Here is a 21,176-nt window from a genome sequence, read left to right on the forward strand (position 1 = left end):
TGAGAATCAAGTATGATGATTTATTCATTACACTTAAATACCAGAAGAGACTCCTTTGTCCAAACTGTTAGTCATTGCAGTTAAACACAGATGCACAAAAGAAATATTTTGATTCTATGTGTTTTTTAAATTGAAGTTCACTTTTAAGCACCGATTACCATGAAACAAGCTGATGTGCTTATTCTAAAGCAAACATCCATGAGCTCACAGACTTGTACTGGGACTAATCAGGCCAAACTAACCAACTTTGGCTCTAGTTGGAATATGGAGAAGTCCTGTCTCTCCAGCCAGAGAAGGCCAGGCAAACTGAGTATCTAATATAAACACCTACATCTTTCCCTTTAGAACAGTGATGATCTTGGAATGACTCTTCAGAACATCAGTATTATCAGTTGTTTGTGTTTTATAACTTCATTGGCTTGAAACTACAATTACTTTATTTTTTTCTGATCCAGATGCTATTTTTTGTCTCAGCTTTATTCAAGCAAAATTCTCACTGCAGCTACAGAGACAGATCAAACTTGGCCTAAGTTGTCTGCAAATACATTTGCTATTTGAGTTGCGTACTTGGAGAACTTCAAATACCAGAAAAATCAGGCCTTGCCAAACGTACTAGGCAGACTGAAAAAATGTGAGTAAGTGACTGCAAACATGCTGCATTCTGAATATCTAAAATGTGGTTTTGGCATTGGAATTCGAGAGAACCCAAGTGAAACTGAATAAAAAAATCACAGATAAGCCCAACTTTATGATGTCAGTGCTCCTGTGTGTAGGCATCTTGGCCCTGGCTGGCACAGAGAATGCTGATCTAAAGTCAAGATGATTTCAAGGGGGGAAAAAAAATACAAATCTTTCTGCTTCTGCTGCCACTCAGTATCTCATATGTTGCTTTATTACCATAGTGTCGAGATTTTTCCAAATACTTGAGCACTCTTCCATTATCAAAATTGAAAATACCTGTCATAGGCATCAATTCTGGAAGATGCATCCCATCAGACAGCACAGTTTATTAAAAATAAAATCTAAGGAAAAAGAACACTATTCCTTGCAGAAGCTGCAGTTAGGCCTTTTCCCTGCATCTTCCTATAAGGTTAAAAAAAAAAAAAAAAAGGGCAAAGGTTTTCATGGGCCTACTGAATAGCATCAGGTCAGTGCTGCTTCAACTTGCAGTCAGTCATCAATACACAGCTAATATCCAGATACATATTGCAAAGATGGAATAACCCCATGCAGCAGTCACACAGGATCATGACTGGCTGCATAGCTAAGTGCAGAAAACCCTTGGAGTCCTGGAGGATATCAAGTTGAGCATGAGTCAGAAGTGGACTTCATAATTGCAGCTATGAGGGCTAGCTGCAAACCACGTTGCGTTCATGCAAATGTAGTGAGGAAGTCAAGAGAAGTGATTAATCCCTTCTTGGTTCTTGTGAGGTGGCATCTGGAATAATCTGTTCAGTTTTGGGTGCTCAGTACAAGAAAGACTGATAGGAAACAGTCCAGCAGAGAACCATCAAGACAATTAGGGGGCTGACAGGCATCATATGCTTGGTAGTGTTAGGATAATGGTTGGACCTGATGATCTTAAAGGTCTTTTCCAACCAATATGATTCTATGTACGAGAAGAGACAAAGGGCTGATCATCCCACACTATTCTTCAGGAGATGAGAAGCTGAAACCAGCAGAAAAAAGATCTGTTGAGAGACTGGACCTTATATGATCTTATATCATGCAGGCCCAGAGTCAGCAGACTCTTCACCATGAAGGGGACAACTTCAGCAATTCTGCAATTCAATATGGCTTGCAGTGGGGGAATTTCTCCTCTCCCTCATGGGATCTCTCTGCGTGGATCCTTGCTAGTCTGGCTTACTGCAAAGGGCATAACGGCCTAGCTGGGAGAGCTTGCGAATTACTATAACTTGCATATGTGTTAAGTGGCTGAGGACAGTATTACAGCTAACATGGGCAGGCATGCCTTTGAGCAGTATGTAGCTGAAAGCAATCACATTTCAGCAGTGCCTTCACAAAAAAAAAACCCAACCAATCCCTCTTACTCCTCCTTTCCCTGCCCTTGGTGGGAATATCTGATTATAGTATTTTCACTCAAATTCCTCTTAATGCCAGAAGACACTTTTACACAAAAGCAAAGATTTACAAAGAGGAGACAGGCACCATTGTATCAGTGTGTTCCGTGGCAACTTTTTAGCACTCTTAAGAGTTTGCAACAATCCAAATCGTGTTCCTGTTCTTTATTAATGATATTTTGCAGCTGTTTCTGGTTTTCAAAGAGAAGCCTGGTCCTTCTTTGTTATGGGCTGTACCCTATCAGTACAGCAAGCCCCACGGGAGGAGTTCAGTGGGGTGCTTTGTAATTCACTCAAGCAGGAAGAACGCAGTCCCAATGAGATGCGCAGTCTAAGCCTACATATGTTGATGTACTGTACATGTATATATGTTGTGCATATATAATAAAAACTAAGCACATTTTTAATCATAGAATGGTTTGGGTTGGAAGGGACCTTAAAGATCATATAGTTCCAAACCCCTGCCATGGTGTCCTGGTTTGGCTGGGATAGAATCACAGCCCAGCCATGCTAGGCAGGCTAAATTCAGCCAGGGCAGCTGACCTGAGTTAGCTACAGGTGTAGCCCGTCCCATAATGTCATGGTCCTTATAAAGGGGGAGGGTTTGCTGAGGGGAGGGAGAATGTGTTCCTGTTGACTTCTTTCTACTCCTCCCATGGTTTCTCCCAAGGACTGCTCTCTGTTTGATTGTGATGTCTGGATATTCATTTGGCTGAGTATAACTCTGTATATCTGCTGGTGGTCTTTCATTAAATCTGTTTCGCTTTGACCCATGGGTCTGCTCTCCTTTTTCCTGATTCCCCTCCCTGGCTAGTGAGGGGTCATGGGATGATAGAGCAACTGTTGTAGCTTAGCCCTGGGTACAGGCTAAATGTAGACACATGGGCAGGGACACCTTCCACCAGACCAGGTTGCTCAAAGCCCCATCCAGCCTGGCCTTGAACACTGCCAGGGAGTGGGCAGCCACAGCTGCTCTGAGCAACCTGTTTCAGGGTCTCACAACCTTCACAGGAAATAATTTCTTCCTAATATCTAATTTAAGTCTCCCCTCTTTCAGTTTGAAACTGTTATTCCTCATCCTATCGCTACGTGACCTTGTAAACAATCCCTCCCCACCTTTCCTGTAGGCCCCCTTTAAGCACTGGAAGGCCACTATAAGGTCTCCCCGGAGCCTTCTCTTCTCCAGGCTGAACAACCCCAACGCTCTCAGCCTGTCCTCACAGGGGAGGTGATCCAGCCCCCTGATCATCTTCATGGCCTGCTCTGGACCTGCTCAAGCAGGTCTGTGTCCTTATGCTGGGGACCCCAGAGCTGAACTTAGTGCTGCAGGTAATTGTACCTATGCACAAAATATTTTTCTACAGCAATGCAATTTAGAGGTACCTCATCGTTCTGTCCTTTCTTCTATATCTCTTCATCCCTTCTCTCTTAGGACAAGTTTTTATTTTAGGGCTTATTTTTATTTCCTTTCAGTAAAGTTTTTATATCCTCTTTCTTCTTCATGCACTCATTCGTACACTGATGTGTACGTTATGCAAACATGCTTCATGTTCACATAAGCCCTATTCTGAGTATATTACTACCTTGTCTGCAATGATTTCAGTGGGGGTTATGGGTTTGTATGGAACAGGAACACAGTACAAGGCCCAGTGATGCTCAGTCCTTGCTCCTCTACCTTAGGGTTTCCTTTGGATCTTTGTCCCTGACTATGGGCTTGAATTTTGAATTGATAGTAGGAATTGTTTGTAGTAGGAACTTTCTGTAGTAGATTCTATCTGTGTTTATTCTGTTTTAGATAAAATAACATGGATACAGGAATGATGGTATTTGGGATTTAGGCTAAACTCAATATATTATGTTTCTTTTAACAAGCTTATCAAAGCTGCTCTGGCATTTTACATTTAATATAAGCTTCCTACATGAAGGGCAAACAGCCACATACAGAGCTTACACTCCTTTGTATTTCAGCACAGAAGGTGATCATACTTTGGATGTTGATTTCAATTGTGGAGTCTAAAACTTGCTGTCTTTTGGAGTGACCATAGCTTGCCGAACATTTAAGAGCTATGATGCCTCAGGTACATTATGCTTACTAACTAAGCTACTTGATTATTAGGAATTTAAGGTGCCAAGATAGATATGGCTCCATACCCATAAAAGAACAGTTTTAAAATCATTGAACTCTAAGTTATAGGTCATTCATGTGTTTTACTATTATCAAAATGACATTAAAGGGGAAAATTCCATCTCATAATAATGCTAGCAAGGAGCTTATACCTTGATGCAGCACATACATCTTTACTTAAAGATCCGTTATAAAGAAAGGGAAAAGACAGAAATAACAAATTAATTGCTTCTGTAAATTGAAAGTGCTGTTTATAGGTAAAGAATTTTGACCAGTTTTAAATTCAAGCACCTTCTCAAAATCTTTAGTGTTTCCATATCATGCAGAGCTGTAAATAATACATTTCAGAGTTCTACAGCCCAGTCCTACAAGATAGTGTGTTTCCTAGTCTAAAACCTGAAAACCTGAACACCAGAAAGTTCCATGACTTTTGACTTTTCCCATTTCGACTGCATAATCACAGCAAGATCAAGGCCTCTCAGCAAGACTGACTTACATGCAGCACTGCTCCATCGCCTCCACAGACCATAGAGACTCAGGTAGCTCAGCTGTCTCTGCACCACTCTGTAGCACAGAAATGCCATGGGATGCCTAATGATGCTAAAGGTAAACTGTGAACACTGTTTTGCTTTTCTCAGTGAGGATCTGTGTAGGCACAGATACCCACTCACTGCAGAATCTGACTCTGGTCATTCGTTTTCACTTGCATCGGGAATCTTCCTGGAACATGAGAGCTGAACTGTCTGTGTGGTATTCATAAATATTGGGAAACACATGGACTCTCAAGATCCAACAGGATTTTTAAATGGTTTGTTTAATTTTGATTGAGCTAACCAAACAGACAAACAGAAGTTTCACATCATGCCACCTGGAAATATGTAATCTATTTCTGACTAGCAAATCTTTTCTTTAATTAGGCAATTTTGAAACAAAATCAGAAACTTTTCACTCAGAGGGTACAGAAATAAAACAGGGGTTTTTGCCCCTCTGCTTTTTTTCCCTTCCTCTTTTTCTGCAGAAGCCATTTAGTGATATCTAGGCTAAATTCACATGTAGTTGCAGACTGAGACTTTTTTATTTTACATATATGCCACTAGGTATATGTTCCTCTCCCTTTTGAGATTTAAAGCCCTTCCTTTTCTGTTAGGGATCTCCTCTCCTCCAGAAGGAATTCCAGTTAGAAACATGGAATTTCAATAGAGAGAATGGTTCTGTTTTTCAGGACAGAGGGTTAAAGCTAGAGGGTTGTAGAAAACAGTTCATGCTTGCATCAGTCATGGACCAGAAATGAAGGACACAATTTCCTGAATGCCCTGGGCAGTTCTTGCTACCCAAGAGGTTTGCCTTTTCCATCTCAGCATTCCCTGATAAGGAATTACTTTATCTGTTACACAAGTTGTGAAGTGTATTGACCATGCAGGGTCTGCAATTCTTTTTACAGTTTAGTTTTTAATTGAAAAAAATATCAAGCACTAATAATGACACCAGCAATAATAGCAGAAGGCATTCACTTACCCTATGACAATGCAGGAGACGGCAGTTCCCAGAAAGGCATAGGTTAAAATTGATCCTAAGTTACGAAAAAAATGTCTCTGGGGAGGAAAGTTTGAAAAAAAACTTGTTTGTAATACAGTCAATAAAAGAACATTCAGACCAAGTTGAAACAACGCATCAAGTGCCATTTGTTGCAAACCCATATCTCAAATATAAGATGGAACAATATAGGCTACATCAGTTATTGGGGAAAATTCAATTTAGGATGATTATTTTTTTTGCCTGGCAGAATGCCATTGACATTCTCTCTTTTATGTATCTGGCCAAATGCTTCAAGATCATAACAGAAGTTCACATGGAAAGTATCTGATGCAAACAGTATCATAAACCCATTCCTTGATCGAAGTCTTGATCAGGCAGTATATGAAACAGACGCTGCTGCCTACGTGCAGTGTCACCAGATGCGAAGTGGTTTCTTCTGAAAACAGGAATGCCCAAGTGTTATAAACTGTGCAATGAAATCTTTGCACAGGTGTGGAAAGAGAGCAGAACAAGGTCTTTGCATCTTTCATAGATTTCATAGAATGTGTTGGGCTGGAAGGGACCCACAAAGGTCATCTAGTCCAACCCCCCTGCAGTAAGTGGGGACATCCTTAGCTCGATCAGGTTGCCTAGAGCCCCATCAAGCCTGATCTTGAATGTCTCCAGGGATGGGCCTCCACCACCTCTCTGGGCAACCTGTTCCAGTGCTTTACCACCCTTATGGTAAAGAACTTCTTCCTAATGTCCAATCTAAATCTATCCGCTTCTAGTGTAAAATCATTGCCCCTCGTCCTATTGCTACGTGCCCTTGTAAACAGTCCCTCGCCAGCTCTCCTGTAGGCCCCCCTCAGGTACTGGAAGGCCGCTATAAGGTCTCCCCAGAGCCCTCTCTTCTCCAGGCTGAACAACCCCAGCTCTCTCAGCCTGTCCTCACAGGGGAGGTGCTCCAGCCCCCTGATCATCTTCGTGGCCTCCTCTGGACCCGCTCCAACAGGTCCATATCCTTCTTGTATTGAGGGCTCCAGAGCTGGAGGCAGTATTCCAGGTGAAGTCTCTCTTTCATTTTCTTCCATTCCTGTCAAGTTCTTCCCATGCAATATAATTGTTAACTGACTCTTTTCTCTGTCACTGGCCTGTTGGATCTACAAAGTAGCAGTCTGATTCAGTCACTTTTGTAATATAAGAAAGAGACATACCTTCTTTAAACTATATCCAGCATGAAATATTATGGGTGGCAGCAAAATATTGAAGAAGATGGAAGGATCAAATGTCATCTGCCAGAAAGGACAAAAGAGAGGGTAAGGACAAATAAAGTAGCGTTTAATCTGATAGGATAGGTTTTAATTGTAGCTTTTTATCAGGATTAATCTCAGGATTGGCTTCAATGTCTATAGGCCAGTATGTTATTCTGAGTTGTTTTGTTAATTGTTAATGTGTACTTACTTACTGCTTCTATATGTAGAGTACTACTTGAAAAGTATTCCTTAAAGAAGGAAATCAGTCATGCACTATTTTACAGGGAACACATACTAGCAGCGTTACCTGTGATAATATCTGCACTACCAGACATCCAACTTGACAGTCCCATGGTTTAATTCCTGGTTCAGACATGGACCTCTGTTTGGTTTCAGGAAAGACACATTGTCAGTGTTGTGTCTCAATACCCCACGTACAGAATGGTACTGAAAGAAAAGGCCTACACTACCAAAACCAATGTTATGTTTCCTTTGAAGCATATCTATTTAGGCACAGACAGAGCTTGCTAATGTTGCTTAATGAACCCCTGGCTGTCAGCTTTCTTGAACTACTGCACATGAAAACTGCACACTTTGACCACCTTCATTACTTCACTTGAATTAACCTAAAAGTGATCAAAAATATATTTTACTTACATTTTCAGGAGGCAAGGAACACTCATGTGGCTAGGTAATGTAGCTCAGAGGTGACAGAACTCATTAAACTGTAATTGTATAATCAGTTCTGCCGACCTGCCAGCACAGGTTTCTGTTGTCCTGAAGTTTCTCACTAAATCTGCTAATTGCTTCTCTAGCATCATTTCCATTGTAATACATCTCGTAAAATATAATCAATCCAAACCAGTCCATCAGTTTTGGCCTGACTGCAACAAAACAAGCTCTAGACTCTCCGCAGTAACTATGTATTTCTACTTCCTAACAAAATGTATGTTTAGCAAAGCATAAATCGTCCTTTTTGGCAAGAGAGCTGCATACATAGACATGAAATTCACAAATGGCATAAGCCTTTTCTTCCGAATTTTGATTTGAGTGTTTTGTGATGGCCTTAATTATTAGCAGCTCAACTAATTTACCAGTAACATCCTCAGTTCCTTGCTGTTTTTTTCTATTTCTATATGGGCTGACATTGTAAGTCATATTGTCATGGCAATGAAACTGTAATTTGGTTCTGGTGATAGTTAATCTATCTGTGTGTTACGAAATCTGAAAGGCACTGACTCTGTCCTATTGCCCACATATCTTGTATCTGGTTTATAGGCAAAGAAGTTCCCTTATATCCTCAATAAGCGAAGGACTAGATTCAGCCATTCTGCAAAGGGTAACTGGATTCTCTGCAAAGATATAGCTCAGGTGCTATTTGCTTTTGGAACTGAAGGTATGCTAGTGGGTTAGTCTGTTCGTGGTTCCTGTTCCAAGCCACTGGCTGGCACAGCAGCAGACACCACTTTGTCCTCTGTTACGCAGTTTGTTACACACAAATGCCTGTGTAATGTCAGCCCTGTTTGTGTGAAACATACATTTTTGTTTCTATAACCACTAGAAACAGTTTATAAAATACCTATTAAAATTTTTTAAAGTCATGCTAGAATGAGGATGATTAACAAGGCAAAAAGTTCTTGTTCCAGCTGTTTTCAGCACACTGTTCATATTCACCTTCAACTTCAGGCACAGAGAGAGACCAAGGACGATGTTCAGTCACTGCAATTCATTACATGTAGCTTTCGATACAATAGAAGCCTGTTTAAAACCACAGCATTGCTGGAGAAAAAAATATTTTAATAAGCCTGTGTACTGTTTACTGTTCCATCAGCAGGCTATATTATACCAATACTTTAAAAAGAGATAGGATGTAATTAATGCAAAGGCTTGCAGCTCCTTTATTCAGATATTTATTTAGCTTCAAAAGAGGAAGACCTGCCTACAAAATTACTTCTGTCTTCTTACTAACAGATAGCTTGATTTGATAAACAGGAAGTGAGAGCTCAGCCTTTTTTTCAATTCTGCTTGCTTTGAATTATAAAGTCAAAAAAAACCTAGCTGGCAAACAATGTGACAGAAGCTTTAGCTATGCTGGTAACTTCACTGAAAACATGATAGAAAAAGGGTTTTCTTCATTTATGAACTAACAGCCTCAAATGCTAATTTTTTAATTAATTCAGCAAATACATTAAAATATTTTTTCCATAGGCATTAGAAATCCTGACTGCATGTTTTATTATTCAAAATCATATTTGGTTCTGGTAGTTCCTTACATATTCAACATTGTAAAGAATACACATTTGTAAGTCATGGCACAGCCTATTCTTGCTGGTAAATGCACTTAGTAAACTCTTATGCTGAGGTCAAAAGGGAATTACAGTTGTACAAAAAACAGAGCATGCTGTGATGATGTTTTCTGTTTTTTACATTAGTGCTTTTGCCAGGCAAGAAGGCTGCCAGGCATTGTTATTGTCTCCTAAATACTGTTGAATTCCTCCCTCTTTCTTTTATTTATTTTCTTTTTTAGAGGGCATGTGCCAGATAATTTTAAAGGAAAAAGGAGTGAAAATCCAGGCAGGCTGAGGCTTCTCCAGTAATATAGAGAAACTCACAGTTCACAGTTGAGACTTAAGAATCTTCCAGCAAAGTGAGAATATGGAAAGAAGACTGGGCAATCCCCTGTAAGGGCAACAGAAACTTCTGTGCAAGTTAGCGCTCCTCCTTTCTCATAACACAAGTCAGCTTCAGTATACCAGGTTTGATGAAGATACTCAAAGGTAATGGATTAGTACATACGCCTTGGAAACTAAACATGCATGTTGACTAAGTCAAACCTCTTGCAACCAACTAACAGGAAAAAGGATGAAGATTCAGCAAAATCTGACCAGTCTGACAGCCACAATATTTTTCTGTCTCCACCCAACACAGTTCTAATAGTCCTTGAGAGTCTAGTTCTTTCTGAGAATGGCAAGAGTCTGTCAGTAATGACAGACAGGCACACAGTGGTGCTGCATCAGCAAAGAATTTGAGCAGATGGTTAAATTCTAATTCTGCTGAGTTCCCCAGTGTACATTCTAAGCATAACTTAAAAGTTTTTATCATGATAACCAATATAATACACATGAACATGTATTACTGTGCGAGATAAACAATAATACTTGGAAAAAAGCAAAAAAAATCTTGCAATATTGTAAAAAACCATTGGTAAGGGCTTAGAAGCTTCATGTGAATATATGATGTTATATTCACAAAATACAGGTTTTAAAAAGTCCCTCTGCACTCATGAGTTCTTTAAATTGCTGCCATTTTTTAAGAAAATGAACATTACAAGAAGTAAATATTGCAAGGGTGGGGAAGGAATATACTAACAAAATAAGATATTTTAATTGTTATATAGTAGAAAACAGAAAAGGCCATGACATTTTAAAAGTCTTGGTAAACTTCCTCCCGCACTTCCCTTTTTGCATCCAGCCTGAATTGTCACAATGCTCTCTCCCCAAGCGTGGGGATAGCCAGTGAAAGCCCCGCTGAGGACCACTGCAGTAGTGAATGAATGTATGGGGACGTTGTAATGCATTGAAGTGTTATCCAAACCCTCACTTATCTATGGAAGCTTACATATTTACAAGTTTAAATTTTGTAAAATGTTTAGAGTTTGTAGTTTCCTCTGCTGTAAAGGTAAACCTCCCTTGCATTGTGCTGCCAGAGCAAGTCACTTTTAAGACAGAGGACAAATAAAGATATTAATGGGGTTTATAAAGTTTTTGTGGTGAACTTGGTGTCTGCGGGAGGTGGGACTGACATCTAAGACAGTGTAGGTGACTATTCGGCAAGCATACAGCCAGTTGTATGCTAAACGATGGTCAGGTTTCTACCACACCTTACTTCCTTTCCTGTTCTCCTTCCTCACTTACCCCTCTCACCCTAAATTCAGCATAGCCTCTCTTTCTCTGTGTCACATTTTATCCTGAAACTTCTTTTCCTCTCTTGAGGTAGGAAATAAAGGAAATGTGTTACACAGTTTAGAACAAAAACAAGATAGGTTTTACCTTTTGAAGCATTGCATTGCCCTGGTGACCATTGACGTTGTGGTGGCTGATCTCTCTTTTGTACTGATATTCATAGACCTGATTAGTTACATTAATAAGTAGAGTGGATGGCCCAGATTTCAGCTTTTCACATTCATAAACAGTTCCACTTTCAACATCTGATGCTTTTGTTGCATATCGTATAATTAATCCCATTACAAGGCCTGGAGAATTAAAAAAAAAAAAAAAACACAACAAAAAACAAACACAAAACCAAAGAGATTCAGGTACTTTTAAGTATCTGATGGTACAGAGTTACTGTTTTGGAGAAAAATGAACTGTATTAAAACTAGGACACCACCTTCGCAGTGTTTCCGTCTTCACAGAGGTACACATGGATGACTATAAAATATTCTTCCAAAATGGTTATTTCATTACAATACAGATTTTGATTTCACACATGTGCAGTTGTACTCCTATTTTTGTGATCCAGTTGCTGGAATAATTCTGATATGGTTATTAACTGAGTTTCTCATCCACCACATTTTCAATAGATATTTAGAGAAGGGGGTTGTCTGCATAACTAATGTGCTGTACTGAGCATATAAAAATCAGCTTTTGGTGATTTTACACACTTCATTTGTAGGGGCAAAACTCCGACACAGTATCCTGAGGCACCTTGTGCTTTCTGTAGAGGACTCTATTTTTGAGACTGTATAAACATGGGAAAATAAAAGCAGGAAGAAGGAAAGGAAGATTAAGACTAGGATTTGATTTGATTATCTGCACTTTAGGACTCTTATCTGAGGCAGACATTTTGTCTCCCTTTACGGTTAACAGAGAGGAAAATGTACTTCTGCAATTGTCCTCTGGAAGGTATGCTTCTTTCTGTTGGCTCCAGCGGGAACTTCTATGATTACTTCAAGAGAGGTGACTAATATTTAGCTAGATAACATTACTGAGATTATTTCCACTCTCAGAGACTTGGATTTGGTTTCAAATTTAACTTCCATGCTTCTTTTATGGCCTATATAATCATAAATGCCTAGAGAGATAAATAGGATGTCTTTGTTATTGTCACATTCTCCCGTAACAGAGACTCTCTGAACTGCAGATTTCTAGCGCACGTGTAAGGCAAGTTTGTAGCTTCCTGGGCTGATGCTACAACAGAGTAACAGCTCTATTGCTTATTTAGTATGCATATTCATTTATGCTTGTTTTCTATCTATTGTTTAGTATGCTTGGTTTCTTTCAGTGGTAGAGGATTTAGATAAGCAGTAGAAAATCCGAAGGTCACTTTTTAAAGTTATACAACATTTGTGGATTAAATCAGAAAATAAATCTAGCTGTAGGAAAAGACAGAATTTCTCAAAATTTTTGGGGAAAGCATGTGTGGCAAAAGGGAAGCAAGCACTGCATGTGCAACTATGAAATACGACTTCTACATTGGTCAGCCTCAGATGTCCAAAATCATGAGTCAGAACCCAGGAAACCATTAATTAGTTAAAACAGTCAGGGGTTTCATCTCTTTTTTTTTTTATTAGATTTCCTCTAGAAGAACTACATATTTCATTTCAAATTCAATTTCAAATACATTAAAAATTCAACTTCATTTGATGATTGGACAAGACTTGATGTCTCCTTCTTATTCTCTGGAAGAGAAAGCTTTCAGTTTTTCCTTTACCATTTTTGTTCCTATCACCCAATGCTTTAAACTAACCCTCTGTTGCACTTCTGTTGTCAGGTATTACATAGACTTAATCAGCTCAGGTAACAGAAATGTTTTGCAGATGTCCACCAATGCCTCTGCAAGGACACTGGCAGAAAAAGACTATTGAAGAACAGGAATATTTGGCGACACAGTTTGCTAGAATTGGTATCAGGTCATGAGATGGATAGGTTTCAAATAGTCAGGAGAAATAAGTGTTTGGTTAGGTGAATGTGCCGTACAACCTGTTCACCCATCCCATCATCTCCTCTTTCATTTCCCTTTTCTTTCCTTCTGCATTCTCTCTGTCTGTTTACTAAATTTCCCTGTATGTCCCTCATTATCTTTCCCAGACATGATTCTTCTGTGCTTGCCCAACTTCTTGCTGCATTTCCTGGTCTCTAACATTTACCTGTTTGTTTATAGCATCTGTCATATTAACCTGCCTTTTTCTGGACAGTTTTACCTAGACCCTCAAACTATGTCTTCCAAAATTAAGTAGCACACTAATCTTTTTTTCTACTAGCCTTGTTTCTGTTATACCAGCAACAATGAGCATGATGCTTATTTGTACAAGTCTCAGTCTTCTGGCTGCATACAGAAGAGAGGACTTTAAGGAAATAGTGCTGTTTTTAACCGAGAGCTCAAAAATTATGAATGAGAAGCTGAAAACATGGAAGTGATTTTAAAATAGGAGTTTAAATTCTACTATTCGGAGTTCTTCTGATTTATTTTTTAGCCTTTGAAGTCTAACTGTTTACATGGCTTGTACACATAACAACTTTCAGAATGGCAACATGGAACTGCTGAAGAGAGGTCAGCGGAGACCGGCTGACACTGCCTTTACCATCTGTTGGACAGCCAGCTGGACTGCTGTGTCCTGCAACATTCTGAGATTCCTAGTATGTGTGTATATTGCCTAATACAGCATATACTTTGAACTAAATTGTTTGATTGTTTTAAAAATGAAAACGAATGTTCTCAATTAGAGTAATGCAATTGCATTGAATTGTTCAAGGGCAAATTACTTCAACTTGTACTGTCAGGTTTAGACTAGGAGTAAAGGATTGTTCTTATTCTGTGTTCTGAGAGGATGCTATGTTATCTTCAGCTGTAGTCTGAAACTGCCTCTGTAGGAATTTTCTGCAATGGAGACAAAAACAAATATTATAGATCCTAATCCTGATAGACAGCTCTTGAGTGTAAATAAATCCATTTGCAGAAAATGAATATTTAAAAAATATGATCACAGTAGCTGTAAAGAAATAAAGATCAACACTGACCAAGATTTACAACTGGAATTCAAGTTTGCCTTTTTGGTTTTCTTCTACTAGCTTTAGAACTTATCCTTGGATGGAGTCCAGATCCAGGTAATGTACAGAGCATAAATAATGAAATGATAATGAAAGAACAAGGAAATTGTATCCAACAGCACACACATATTGGAGAAAATACATTACAGAAGATTCTAACAATCGATATTTTCAGGGCATCAATGGGGCTTTGAGGTCCTTGTAGCTCTCAAGGAAATTCTATAATGTATTAACTTTGGACAAAATGTGGAGGAGATCCATAATGATGGGATGATCCAGAATATTCTCTATTGCGTATGGAAGATTCAGACAAAGACAATTGCTGTCGCTACGCTTGCAAGAGTCAATATAAGTGATGCAATTATAATCTTCCTTCAGTAATGATAAATATGCCAAAGACCCTATATAAAACACATAGTGAATTAAAAATCCAGGAAGAGTATGTTTAATATTTTAGTAGGTGTATCATTTTTATGGAATGCACTTTCTGCTTTAAATCATTATATAACATTTCTTTCATGATAGAATTCAGGAGCCTAGATCATCTTCTAATATAAATAATCCATTTTTGAATAGGTGTGTAATGTATTCTCCTTTCTATTACTCCCCTATCCAAACTGAAATCATGCTTTTGTAATGTATCTTCTGAAATACTCTTTATAGTCTATTTAAAGAAAAAAATATTTGGGAAATATCATCTGGATGCATCTACTATGAAAAAAAGACTAATAATTTCTAATTTCCTTGCAATCAGTGTTTTATGGCAGAAAAATTAAACATGAAAATTTCCTCACAAAGTTCTATGGACTTTCACGTGTAAAAACATGTGTGTAAAAACATACCTTCTGTACAAATAGTTTTGATTTCATAGTGGCACACACAGAAAGCCTAGCTTTACTATGTAAATCTAGGAATTTGGCAATTAAAACTCCCTGAAGATGAGTCAGGAATGATGCTGCGTCTGTTACCTGACATCACAACTAGGCATTCTACTAAGGTACTGGTTAGCGTGAATAAAAACATTTCAAATAGTATTACATCAGTTAAGGGTGTAGGTAATTGTAAACGCAAAATCTTATGCAAGGCAAAACTTGAGTGTACTGTTACAGAGTACCTATCTTGTATTCTAAGAGTCCAAATCCAATTATAAATGTTTTCAGTTCCCCTTATTTAAGATATTTTCCTTCAAAACTGGTACCAAGGCTTCATTTAATTCATGTTTTAAGCACATTTATTTAAATGCAGGATTGAAACAAAAAAGGATGTAACTAATGTTGCAGATTTCTTTAAAAAAGCCTCAATTGTCCTTTGAAGTAAGATCCTGCAGTAAAATCTCAGAGACTCGAACTGGAGCTGTCATGTTTCAACTGAAGGCCACACAGGTTTTCCATCTTCTTCAGTGGAAGCAGGATAAAGTCCTTAATCATAGATGAAAGCATTGGAAGGGATTTCTTAAGTCACTCACCCAACTCCTGAGCTAAGCAGGACTGTTCTTTCCCCAGGATTTTATCTAGTCAGCTGTTAAATGCCTTCCTTAGTAATGACACTCAGGGATGCAGTTTTAGCTATTACTTGATTTTCCCAAATATTTTAAATTTCTTCCAAATTTCTTTGTTTGCCTCAAGAATGCTATTCCCCTCTACACCTACCTACTACAAAATGTCAGTTTCTGCCTTGATCACGATTTTCCCATACTTTCCTCTGAGTCCCGACAATCTTTCTTCACTATGTAGTCAGGAAGATAATAGACTATTTTATTCAGGGCTAGAGATTCCTCTTTCTGGGAATTATCACGTCCATTGTGGCCTTTGAGAATTAGGGGTACTCAGAACACACAATAAGAAGGAAACAACAATTACTTCACACAAGAGGCATAATGGATTTAGGAGGTGTAAGAATCATATTGCCTAATCATTAGACACCTCCACCAAAGCTGAATCAAGAACTGATTGTGCCTTGTGTCCAAACATGCTGCATGGGATCCTCAAAAGAGGCTGAGGAAGGGCTGCTGTGAGTCAGCTTTCTCACTGCACACCTGTGAGGAGCTGAACAACTGGAGGGAAGGAAAAAAAAAAAGAAAAAAAGGGAATGGTAGACCTCCAATCCCACCCCTCCAATCCCCTCAAAACTTCAAGAAGCATCTCTAACCACTACAACATGAAGCCATTTCTTGTGAATGCTACAATGACTGAGTTCTGTCATTCATCCTTTTAATGTTTTCCTTCCAATCTGATCAACTGGTGCCACAGAGCATAACTTTGAAGGCAGGTACATCTTCAGTCTGCCTCACCCCTGCCCTAAGGGGTGTCACACATTCTTTAGGGGTGACAACTATTCAAGCTGAGAACAATTTCAGCCAAAGTTGCTAATTAAACTAGCAGATAAAAGGCACAGATTGCATGGTTGGGGTTGATGGTGTTGGTTGGTTGGTTGTATTTTTTGTTAAACTCTGGGTGCCTGTCTGCAGGGGTGCTTTAGCCTCTTAATCAGGGGTAACTGGTGGAACCTGTATGTAGCCCAGACACCTACATTCTGGGGAGGATGAGAAATTTGGATATTTACACTCAGTTCTCCATTGTGCTAGCTCTGGGCTATTCTCCCGCTAATGTAGAGGGTCATGGCTTATACATTATATGCGAAATTTGGCACCTAATGTTTTATGACTGAGGTATCTAAAGATACCAGGCCCTGCAGGAGCTGGCTAATAGGCACTGAACTCTTTTATTGTCTAGTTGTCTATCGTCTAGTACTTAGAGGCCATCTTCTGGAGTTTGGTGCTAAGAGAGAGGCCATCTGCTCTTATCTGAGACAAGTGGCATTCAGTTTTCATTATTGCTTCTGTAGATAATCTACCACACTAATTATGACTATGCTGTTATATAGAAAACTGTGCTGATAATGTAAAGGATGCTCTTCCCTTTCTGGGTGGCACAGAGTTACTTTTTTGTGTCTACCTGCCTCCCCGATATACAGAAATCAGGAAGTAAGCTGAGTTTACTATTTGGGGTCTGTTTGTTAAACAAAGCTACAGTGTGCAGAGAAACTTGTTCTCTGAGATACTGGAAAACAAAAGAATGAATGAATGAAGAGGTAAGTCTGTATTCTTCTTCATTGTTTGTGAGTGATTTTTCTGTTTGGTGTCAAAACAAACAAAACAATTGAGTGTTTAAATACTTTCAAGCTACATGCCTTGAAATGTATATATGCATATATATATGTACACTTTTTTTTGGTAAAATAATGTTGAATTCCTGTTGAATTAGTTCTTGTGAATTAATTTGGGTTATGGTAAGTGCTTTGTTTTTTTTCTTTGCAACTGCAGAAATATTTTTAATGTAAATATAGCTATATTTAGTGTTGAACAGTTGCTTTGATTAAAAAAAATCCATTCGTACATCTCAGTTTTTAAAGTTTCTAAACAGAAAGTTTTCCAGTATAGGGGTTTTTGTTTGTTTGTTTGTTGGTTTGTTTTACTGGAACTGTTCAGCCTAAGACTGCATTTTCCTACAAAGCTTATACAAAAAAAAAAACCACCCCAAAACAGGTTTTTTATTTGATCTATACTTTAAATAGAACTTTCTATCAGGCTGTTCCTCGTGTTCAATTTGTGGCTGTTCAGCACTTTACAGTGACTGTAAAATGTCTTCCTGTTTTTGTATTTCTGTGGTTTTGTGTTTTTGTTTTTTTTTTTCCCTGATCATCCTCATATTTCACTTTATCCTTTCTGCTGCTATACCCCTAATAGCACACTGTCTTGATAAGGAATACAGACCCATTTGTCATACTGTGGGACACAGTCTGCAAATAAGTGGCCATTTTCTTCTATCACTTGAAGTAAAATTATCAGTTTCTTGTGCTAGATATTCATGTATCTAGAAAATAGCTCAGTGGGCAGGAGGAAAGCAAACTGTAGGACCGAGAATTTTGGTCTGCACAAACCAGGAATAAACCAGAATTGTGCTGATAATGAAGGCAAAAAAATAAGTGAGGGCAGGATTTAGCTCACTGTCAGTGCTTGGTGCTATGAAGATTTTCTGACACCTCTATCATGACCTCTGAAATTCCAATCCAGTGAATTGCTATTTCACAATGCTAAAGATACCTAAACCCATATCCAAAATTTCTAAGGACAAAAATGACATCATCAGCTTTTTGGATCCTATGAATAAGCTTTTATCCCTGTTTGAAGGTTGCCATAAATAATGCAAGACTAAATAGATAGTTTATTTACAATCATGAGGAATGTTTCCTTTGTTCATGAATGTTTTAATAATTCAAAAGATCTGTCCTGCTGAAGCACTAATCTCTTAATTGATCAAAAGAATATCATGAGCTGGTTATCCTCATGATGTACAGGTTATGTTCTGGGCAGGCAGCAAAATAGAACCAAAAGACAGATAAAACTAACTAAATACTGAAGGTTTTTTTTTTTGTGTGTGTAATATTTCATTTCTATTTTGATAGGCTTTTGTCTAAATCTTCAACAAATGTCATCAGCTGCACATGGGAAACAGCACAGTAGTGTAAAGAAAGTTACTATAGAAGAATCACCCACGTAATTAGAAAAACTTTGTAATTTACAAGTTGATCATAATGAATATACTGGACGTTGTTTCATGGTTTTCCTTTTGAGACATGCTAACAAGCAAATACATTCTTAGTGATGCTGTGTAGCTTGTACCCCACAAAACTGTGAAACAACAGTCTAGATGATGTCTCGCAATGAAACCATTGCATTTAATTTAGTTTGATGTGTATTTCAGTCTCAACTGACTCAATTGAAGTGTGTTTTCTATGTGCAAAAGATTTCAAGATTAGAAGAAGGGCATATTATCAAATAAATACTTTTTCACAAGTTTAAAATAAACACAAGGCAGATGACAATTGAGAGATCCTACAGACTCAGGTGTTAGGTGTTCAGTGACCGGCTTAACACAAGAGTTTCTTGTTTACTTCCTTCAAAAGTATCAAGTCACTTGTGAAGATAGTGAGCCAAGCAGATGAAGCAGCCTGTGTTCTTGAAATTTCATACAGTTAATTTATCTAATGAAATAGTTTGAAAGGGATACAAGGAAGACTGATCTTCAGATGCAGTCCTCCTATAGAACTGATATAATCTTAAAATGCTTGACACAGAAAGAGCAAATGAAGCTTTTATCTCAAAATGCAGGGGCCAGTTGCCTTTTCTATTGCAGGCTGCAGTTGAACTCCCATGGAGCTTTTTTGCATGTGATGTGCCATGACAAACAAATATTCTTCAGAATATGCGATTTTAACAAAACCAGTTTGGAGTATTACACTGCTGGAGTGTGTGATGTGCATAGATCAAGTCTAGAGTCAAAACAGGCTGACATTTAGATACGTAATGACTGAGCTGTTGATTTCTATCTTCCATTTTAACAGTGTTACCCTCCTATATGTGTTTTGCGGTAACAGAAATGGCAGTCACACACTTCTCTCAAAGTGAAACAACAGTGAGAGAGTGACAAGAGAAATCATTATACATGTAAATGTATACCGTTAAACTAGTGAGTACTTATCAGTGGACAATGCAGAAAGTTCTGCATGGAAGTGATACACAATATTGCAAAACTTCCGTAAAAGATTAGAACTAGACAGGCAAACTGAAATTACAGTACAATGACAGCATTCAGAGAAGACTTGAGAGAGGCATTCTTCATAGTGTGTTTTTAAAGGCACAGAGGAAAAAAAAAACAAAACCAAAAGAAAAATCTCAAACCATATAAAGTTTATTAGACAGCACGGCTGTATCCACAAGGCTCCTTAGTCTAACAATGTTGAAAGTTATACAAAACAAGTGTGGAAAATAAGCTAATTAAATAATCTCTTTCACTGAGGGCATTTCATTCTTCTGCAAATAGTAAACTCCCTAACTCCCAAAGTGTCATGCAGTGGCTGTCTGCCCACAGACGAACATAACGTGCACTTCATGAGGATAACCAGCTCATGGTAGTCGCTCCCTTAACAAGTCAGCCTCTAGCTACTTCGTGAGAAATGCTGTTCCATTATTGTTTTATTGTGCATTTATGGAGCTGATGACATTTCATTCAACACGTTTTCTGAGCTTTGTCAGCACTTGATCTCAAGTGCCTGATCATAAATATCCAACCAGTCCCATGTCAAGCTGGCACTTGAATTTATACTCACCGTAAAGCATAGCTCCTCCAGTTTCATGCAGAAAGCGGAAACGATGGTTTTTAAACAACCAAATTGTTAATATTGTAAGAATGAGCAGAAAGTTAAAGACTAGCAACTCCACAGCTCCCTGATGATACAACTGATCTTCAACTTTCTCTGACACATATTTCTTCAACTTCTCCATTTCATTCCCTTTACGGAAAATATGTGCAAAAAAAAAAAAAAGGAAAAAAAAATTGCAGGAAGGAAAGAGTTATCACCTTTGGTACAAAAAGTCCAGATGCTACAGAAATTCACAGCAAGCACATCTGTTTCATTTGCAGCCTCATGGTAAAGTGCCCCAGCTCAGAATTCAGCTGGATTCTGGTTACAGCTTCCTGTTTCTCTCTTAAAGCTGCCCTGTCTCATTTTTATGTAATGTCAGGGCTGTAGCTTATAATAGTATGAGTGTTCCGAAGGAGGCACTGTTGCTTTAATCTACAATGTTTTAAAGTAATTTTTGCTTGGTAAACAATCAGTTCTGTCCTCTGTGTAAACTAATTTTGTCACATTTAACAGGTTTTCATTTTTTCTTTCACTTTGTATGAAAAGCAGTTTCCTTCTAGTTCTTTTTTAATTAATGATTTTTCTCTGCTTACCAGATATTTTTTTTTCAGTCTCTGTCACTAGTTGTCACTCTGTCCCCTCCACTGTTTCACTATCTTCTCTCCTTTGTGTTTCCCTCATTTGCTCTTTCTTTTTGTAATTTTACCTGATAATTTGCAAACATAGTCAGGATTATTTAAGTCAAAACTGTATTTCTGAACTGATTATCAATGGGGTCTCTGTGAGACGAAAAGCTGGCAAAAACCAGCTGATAATTCCCAACTTAATGAACCATGCAACTCAATTTCAAGTTAAGGATAAAAGTTTGATGCTAACCTGTATTTTTGGAGAATATTCACTATTGTATTTTGAATGATAAAATAATGTATAAGGGAATTAGGTGTAG

The 21,176-nt window shown here is 38.3% G+C and overlaps 1 protein-coding gene across 1 annotated transcript in view; it reads right to left on the minus strand.

Annotated features, from left to right (window-relative positions):
• The window catches only part of SLC9A9 (solute carrier family 9 member A9), a 209,440-nt gene extending 189,071 nt beyond the window's left edge, over nucleotides 1-20,369 (minus strand). Inside the window, exons 1-4 of the mRNA XM_086468065.1 lie at nucleotides 20,195-20,369; nucleotides 11,027-11,229; nucleotides 6,939-7,016; nucleotides 5,722-5,798 (exon numbers count right to left, since the gene is read on the minus strand). Of these exons, the coding sequence (XP_086324191.1) occupies nucleotides 5,722-5,798; nucleotides 6,939-7,016; nucleotides 11,027-11,229; nucleotides 20,195-20,369 (533 nt within the window). The remainder of the gene's footprint in view (nucleotides 1-5,721; nucleotides 5,799-6,938; nucleotides 7,017-11,026; nucleotides 11,230-20,194) is intronic.
• Between the last annotated feature and the right edge of the window lie 807 nt (nucleotides 20,370-21,176).

This window comes from Leptosomus discolor, chromosome 7 (assembly GCF_034619465.1).
Source record: "Leptosomus discolor isolate bLepDis1 chromosome 7, bLepDis1.hap2, whole genome shotgun sequence".
In the NCBI taxonomy this organism is placed as follows: Eukaryota; Metazoa; Chordata; class Aves; order Leptosomiformes; family Leptosomidae; genus Leptosomus; species Leptosomus discolor.